The sequence below is a fragment of the Dromiciops gliroides genome, chromosome 6 (assembly GCF_019393635.1).
Source record: "Dromiciops gliroides isolate mDroGli1 chromosome 6, mDroGli1.pri, whole genome shotgun sequence".
Lineage (NCBI taxonomy): Eukaryota > Metazoa > Chordata > Mammalia > Microbiotheria > Microbiotheriidae > Dromiciops > Dromiciops gliroides.
This window is the reverse complement of record NC_057866.1, coordinates 19422384-19429297: the sequence shown is the minus strand read 5'-3', so window position 1 is coordinate 19429297 and position 6914 is coordinate 19422384. Positions and strand designations below refer to the sequence as shown.

Here is a 6914-nt window from a genome sequence, read left to right as displayed (position 1 = left end):
TTTCTTGGCAAGGATACTGAAGTGGCTTGCCATTTACTTTTCCAGTTCATTTTACTGATGATGAACTGAAGCAAACAGGGTTAAATGATTTCCCCAGGGTCACATAGCTAGTAAGTGTCTGAGGCAGGATTTGAAATCAGATCCTCCTGACTCTAGGGCCAGCTTGTTATCCACTGTGCTACCTGGTTGCCATCTCACATGAGACATAAATAAATACATAATCATTCAAATGTGTTTATTATAATAAAATTAAAAAGAAAACTTTTTCAGGCAAATGTAAAATGGGAAAAGGAGAGAGATTGCAATAAGAAAGGCCAAATTTAATTTGACATACAGAATTCTTTCACTGTTTCACTTGGGTAATAGTTGTTTCATTGCTTCAATGACATCTTTATTTCTCAGGCTGTATATCATGGGATTAAACATTGGGGTTACTATGGTGTAGAAGAGGGAAAGTATTTTTTCAGTTATTCCTGCATTGTTTGACCTGGGTCTTGAATATGTAATGGTTGCAGAACCAAAAAATAAAATGACAACTATAAGGTGGGAAGTGCAAGTTGAGAAAGCTTTATATTTTCCTGTGTTTGATGGCAGCTTCAAGATGGTAGTGATGATTTTGACATAAGACTTGATTATCAATATAAAGGGAATCATGACAAACAATACCGCCACAACATAGACAGAGAGCTCTATCACAAATGTGTCTGAACAAGCCAACTTTAGTAATGGGGGGATGTCACAGAAAATATGATCAAGTTTATTAGAACCACAGAAAGGCAGAGAGAAAACCTGATATGTCTGCCCAATCATGACTGGAATTCCAGTGGTCCAGGAACCAACCACAAGCTGGACACAAACTTTATGTTTCATAATGAGAGGGTAGTAGAGTGGTTTACAAATGGCCACATAACGGTCATAGGCCATCACAGCCAGGAGTAAGCACTCGGTGCCTCCAAGAATAAGGAGGAAGCAGAGTTGAGTAGCACAGGCCAAAAATGAAATATTTCTGTCATGGGTCCAAAGACTGGTCAACATATTGGGGAGAGTGACCGATGTGTAACAGATCTCCAAAAAAGAAAAGTTCCCAAGGAAAAAATACATGGGAGTGTGGAGAGCTCGAGAAACTTTAGTTAATAAAATTATGATTCCATTTCCTGTCAGGATACTTATGTAGACGATTAGGAAAATACCAAACAAAAAACCTTGGGAATTGGGAAGTTCAGAGAAGCCAAGCAGAATAAATTCCAACACAGTAGTAAAATTTGTTCCTGCCATTATTTTCTCTGTTACGCATCTACAGTAATGTTGACTCTGGAACAGCCAGGTCATATCATCGACCTTGGTTCTCAGCTTCCTTTTTTTTCTGTAGAAAAAAAGATGGCAAGTTATATGATCTCTGAGTACACACAATTGTTAAACACTAACTATAGGACACAATTACAGAGCAAATTCTATATTTAATATATCTTATCTATCTATCTATCTATCTATCTATCTATCTATCTATCTATCTATCTATCTATCTATCTATCTATGTCTATCTCTATCTATGCCCATGCCCATGCCTATGCCTAAGTCTAAGCCTATACCTCTCTCTCTCTCTCTCTCTCTCTCTCTCTCGCTCCCTTTATCTCCCTGTCTGTCTGCCCCTCTTTCTGTCTCTCTGTCTCTCTCTGTCTCTGTCTCTGTCTCTCTCAATTCCTGTGCTCAGAAGGCTAGATGACAATTTTGAGTAGTTTGGCAATGATCATGATGGTGGTGGTGGTGATGTGGCATGAACAATCATCACAGTAAAAATATCATGTTTATAAAAGCTTATGATAGATGATAGGTAGATAGATAGAGATAAGTACATATAGATAGAGAGAGATAGTCTTGTATTTGTGTTCTACAATAAGAAACCATGAATAAACACAAGAGTATGCCTTTAGCATATATATTCAAGGGTAAGGGGAGAAATTCTATCCAGCATAAGCTACAAGACTAATTAATACAAGACTATTAATACAAGAATAAGTCTTGAATTAATAACTTAGATATTTTCTCCTTTTTGTCAATGCATTATATACATTTAATAGTCAAGAGGAATTGTAATATATTTTCACCATTATTTAATATATTTTTGAATGTTTTATCTTTTTTTTTCCAGTAAGACAGCTTCCTATGGAGTGCTAATTGTGTAGCACATAACTGGGTAGACATTAAAATATATGTGTGTATTTCTTTATGTATGTTTATATGTGTGTACATCTATACATATGTGCACACACATGTATATATAATCACATGGGTGCGTATACATATATATGTGTATGTATATATATACACACATATCAAATATACATACATAAATTCAGATATATTGAGACTTGAAATTAATGCAGGCTATTCTCAAGGAAATTCAGGTCCAGAGGATAAAATAACTGGTGGACTAAAAACAAATTGAGAGGAGTGGGAATCCAGTAGCACTTTGTACATGATTTGGAAAATAAAGATTCTTTATAAATCCTATTGATTGTTAAGTAACTTCATAGGTCCTTTTGTGATATGATGTATAGCACAAGGAATGATATGTTTCCTTATGTAGAAATTCAGGAAAACAAGAATAAACTAAGAAATAGAATATCTCTTATAATTGTATGAAACAATTCCTTCTCCCTATTCATTTTCCCCTATTTTCTCTGCTCATCTCCAAAGTGAAAATAATAATGCCAACATTGCCTTCCTCAAAGATTTATCTAAAAATCAACTAATTAGTGTGTATAGAATACTCCAAAAAATAGAAGTGTCAGATGAGTGTGATGTGTTACTATGATCAATGTGATCATCTAAACCCTGTTTATTCTTCAAGACCGCACTAAAACACCATCTTGTCAAATTAAAAACAATGTCTCCTGAGCTCAATTTTCTTCACTTTCAAGTCAGGGAATTTTCTACTTTTTTGCTTCCAATGCTATAACTAAAAGGTACTATTTCCCTTATTATCTGTATTGGAACAATAACTTGGCATTCAATGTTGATGCTAAATGTCTTTGTGAATATGACTTTTCATTCCATTTTTATAAGAATACTTGAGGGCAGGTACTGTGGTCATTTTTGTTTGTTTGCTTGTTTTTGCAATCCCCAGAAGTTTAGAGATAGAAAATGTGTAGTTTGGGATTTCTTGGGTCATTATGTTTAATCAATTCTGGATTCACCAAACAGGACTATCTAATGAACCATCTTTCTGCCTCCTTTTTAATAATAACAGCATAAAAGCCATTATTAAAATATAAAAAAAAATCTAAGTTAAATTATTCCTTTTTGATACTTTTTGATTATTCACATCTCTTACTTTCTCATATAATACAATCAATTATATATAAGATATTACATGATCAACTTCTTAATTTAGTATTTAATTTTACTTTATTATCTCAAGGGAAGTACTTCAACTTGAAGTTCCCTATACCTTAGATATATCCCTTGCTTCAAGGGCCCTTTGTATTGATTACATGTATATGGGATAGGTGAAAGGTTTTCATAAGTCTTGGTGATTTTAAAAATATAGACAACACTATAAGTAAAACAGTAAATGAATTATTGGTAATCCTAGGAACACTGGATTTACAGGCCCTCACTAGGCTAGGATGCCTATTTAATTTGGCTTAGTATTGTTTTTAGCTTTTCTCTTTTCCTTCTATGAGTACTATTTTTACCCCAATCCTTATGAATTTCTTAGCTCTAGTATAGAATTTCTTAAGTCATCAACTAAGAATGTCAGAACAGTTCTTCCCATGTTGTGTGAGATTGTCATAGGTGAGAGACAGCAAGTAGTGTATAAAGCACTGAACTCAGAGTCAAGATCTCCCTTAAAATATAACCTTTGCCAGCTGTGTGAACCTGATTTACTCACTTAGCCTCTCTTTAGTTTCATCAAATATAAAATGAGATATTGGATTAGATGACCTTCTAGATCCAAATCTATAATTGCCTGAAGTAGTGTAATTTGGAAAAAAAAAATCTAAGGACAACATTGAAAATAATAGATGTCTTCAATTTCCTTGGCATGAGGCTGCGAGGCTAAAGGGAAAAAAAAAGTTAAATAAAAGGATTTCAGTGGTAAATGGCAGACTCCTTCATTTAGGACAGTTTTCTAAGGAAAAAATTTCCTTCATAATCAATCAGGTATAAATGACAAATATCTCTGTCCTTGCTATTACTCACCCAGTGATTTCTGTTTTAAATTTTTTTTGCACCTTTTATTGTTTGTTATTAAGCTTGACCCTTTATTGTTATTCATATGAACACATCATGCTTTAAATAAGTATAAACATTTATACTTTTCAAAGTTCATTCCGTACCCATCTCATGAAGATTTTATATTTGAAAAGTGCAAGGGTATTTTCAATAATATTTTTCCTTTTCTCATTCAAAAGAACCTTACCTGGATTTATTTTAACATTTCTTTTCCTTTTGTGGATCTCACTTCCTGAGTAAGGCTATATGGTTCAGTGATCCTTTATTAACAAACATCCCCAAAGTGAGAGATGCTGAGTCTATGACAGATAGCTCCAACTTACCATTTTCAGATGGAATCAAACAATCTTCAGCTGCTTCTGGCTTTAATTTAAGAAATTTACATAATGTAGTTCCATTCATATTGTGGTCTGATTTACAAAACTCTTTCTATTTAGTTAGTGACTTGACCATCACAAAAGCCCTATGAGGTTAATCTCAAAGTGAGAGATTGAGATAAAGAGAACTCGATGCTCAGTACCTGCAAAAAACACAAAACTTAAATAAATGGGATTTGAAAAAGAGCTTTTCTGTCATGGTTGGCTATCCAATACGGCCACTAGAAAGTTTGTTCCACCCATGCAACAAGAAACAAACCCTAATAATTCTCTTTGTGTCCAATGTCATTAGAGCTTAAGTAGGAAGAATTAACTGTCCTACTCCTCTCTGTGGGGAAAGCTTTTCCCACAAGTCACTTCTCACTTTTTTAATGAGAGACCAGTAACCCTTTTTTAAATATGGTTAAGGGGGGAGGCTAGGTGGCACAGTGGATAGAGCACTGGCCCTGGAGCCAGGAAGATCTGAGTTCAAATCTGGCCTCTGACACTTGACACTAGCTGTGTGACCCTGGGCAAGTCACTTAACCCCAACTACCTCACCAAAAAATAAATTAATTAATTAAATATGGTTAAGGATGTGATATGCATAATAAAATAGACCCTTGAATTTTGAATCTCTGGACTTTAGTTCCAGATGTGTTTTAGGCACTAATTCATGGCATGTGTGAGGGCAATTTACTCTCTCCCACTTTGAAGTCCAGTTTTCTATTCTAGAAAATGGATCTAATGATATTTGCTGTCTATACCTCACATGGTTATCATCAAAATTCAACTTTGTGATGGTTAAATAGATGTTGGTTATTAATAATGAAAATAATGTTGATTATAATCTTAGGCTGACAAATGGCCACATAGTAGTCAAATGAAATCAGTTGTAAAGAAGCACTTGGTGGCTCCCAGAAAAAGAAACAAAACTGAGTATTACAAGAGAATATTTATTTTCTGCATCTAAAGTTTTTTTTTTTTAATCAACATTCTACTAAGAGTGAATAATGGGTAAAAAATTTCTAAGAAAGAAAAATTCCCTAGGTAAAAATATATGGGTTTTGGAGAGCTAGATCATCTTGATTAGAATAATAAGGCCATTTTCTCATCATGATTTCCATGTAGATAACTGTAAATATCCTCAATAAGTCAGAAGATTTCTGGAGAACCAAGTTCTCCACAGAAGTGTGGTTTTTTTCCTGTTTATTGTGCTGTGTTTTCTAATTGCTGACAAAGCGGTCTAGTCACTTCATTTATATGCAAGTCAGCATCATCCTTTACAAAAGAATGGTGAAGATCAGATAACATCCAAGGACTCATGTATTTCTAAGTTTCCACATTCTAGGTATGAAGGACCCCTTTAAGTTAGCCATTAAATAAATAGGTAAATGAAATATGTTGTATTCAATTCAACACAACACTGATTTAAATTTTCTGTTTGTGAGACCCTGAGTTTCATGTGAGCTGAGCCATTTCATATTCTTAGTTCATTCTCAATCCTGCATCAAAGGGTTTCCTTGTCCTGTTATATGTAGAGGAAAAGGAGAACCAGAAACTGGACAGCAATGAAAAGTGAGAAATAGCAGCATGTCTCAAACATGTCAGAATCTAAACATCTTCAATTCCTAAACACATAGATTTATCTTTTTTGGCTTTAGAACATTCTTGACCTCTTATTCACATTAGATGTAAAATTCCATGAAGGCAGGGAACCTATAATATATCCACATATACCATCTACATATACATACATGCATATAGTATGTATATATATACAGTATATAAATATATATACTGTATATATATGCATACATACATATACACACATAAATAATTGTTTCTTTTAATGTAGTATGTTGCATTCATAATATAATTTCACCATTCCTAGCAATGTATCCCACTAATAAATAGCCATGTATTTTTCCAATCTCTGATATTTATTATGTGGAAATTTATTTTGATTTGGGGATCCTACCTTTGGGATGAGATTAGAAAGCCTTGGGCCCTCAAGGTTTTTTCTGTGTGAAGGGCTGGTGCCCCACCCCCTCTGCTTCAGCTGAGCAAAAAAGCCCCGTGGGCTGAGATGCCCGGGCAGGGTCAGACCACTGAGGGGGGAAAGCCCCAGCTCCCTCCACCCTGAGAGGATCTATCTGAGATCCTGGGCTCGTCCAGGCCAGCCTCTGTCGTAGCCCATGCAGAGGTCCCTGGGTGCACAGCAGGGCCGTGGACCCCTGGAGCCCTGGGTTCGGTATGCATAGGATGCTTGAGTATCTCCCCGTCCCCCCCAGTCGCAGCCCTGGTGCAGCTGGGGGA

General features: G+C 35.2%; 1 protein-coding gene across 1 annotated transcript; it reads right to left on the bottom strand.

The window, feature by feature from the left end:
- Positions 1 to 351: 351 nt before the first annotated feature.
- LOC122731640 (olfactory receptor 10AG1-like) lies at positions 352 to 1278 on the bottom strand. The gene has a single exon (XM_043971887.1). It carries the CDS (start codon positions 1273 to 1275, stop codon positions 352 to 354), a length of 924 nt encoding a protein of 307 aa, XP_043827822.1. The 5' UTR covers positions 1276 to 1278.
- Positions 1279 to 6914: the final 5636 nt, after the last annotated feature.

Bases quoted from the DNA above. Each gene is read 5' to 3' on its own strand.
- LOC122731640 (XM_043971887.1), bottom strand. From the start codon at position 1,275: ATGGCAGGAACAAATTTTACTACTGTGTTGGAATTTATTCTGCTTGGC.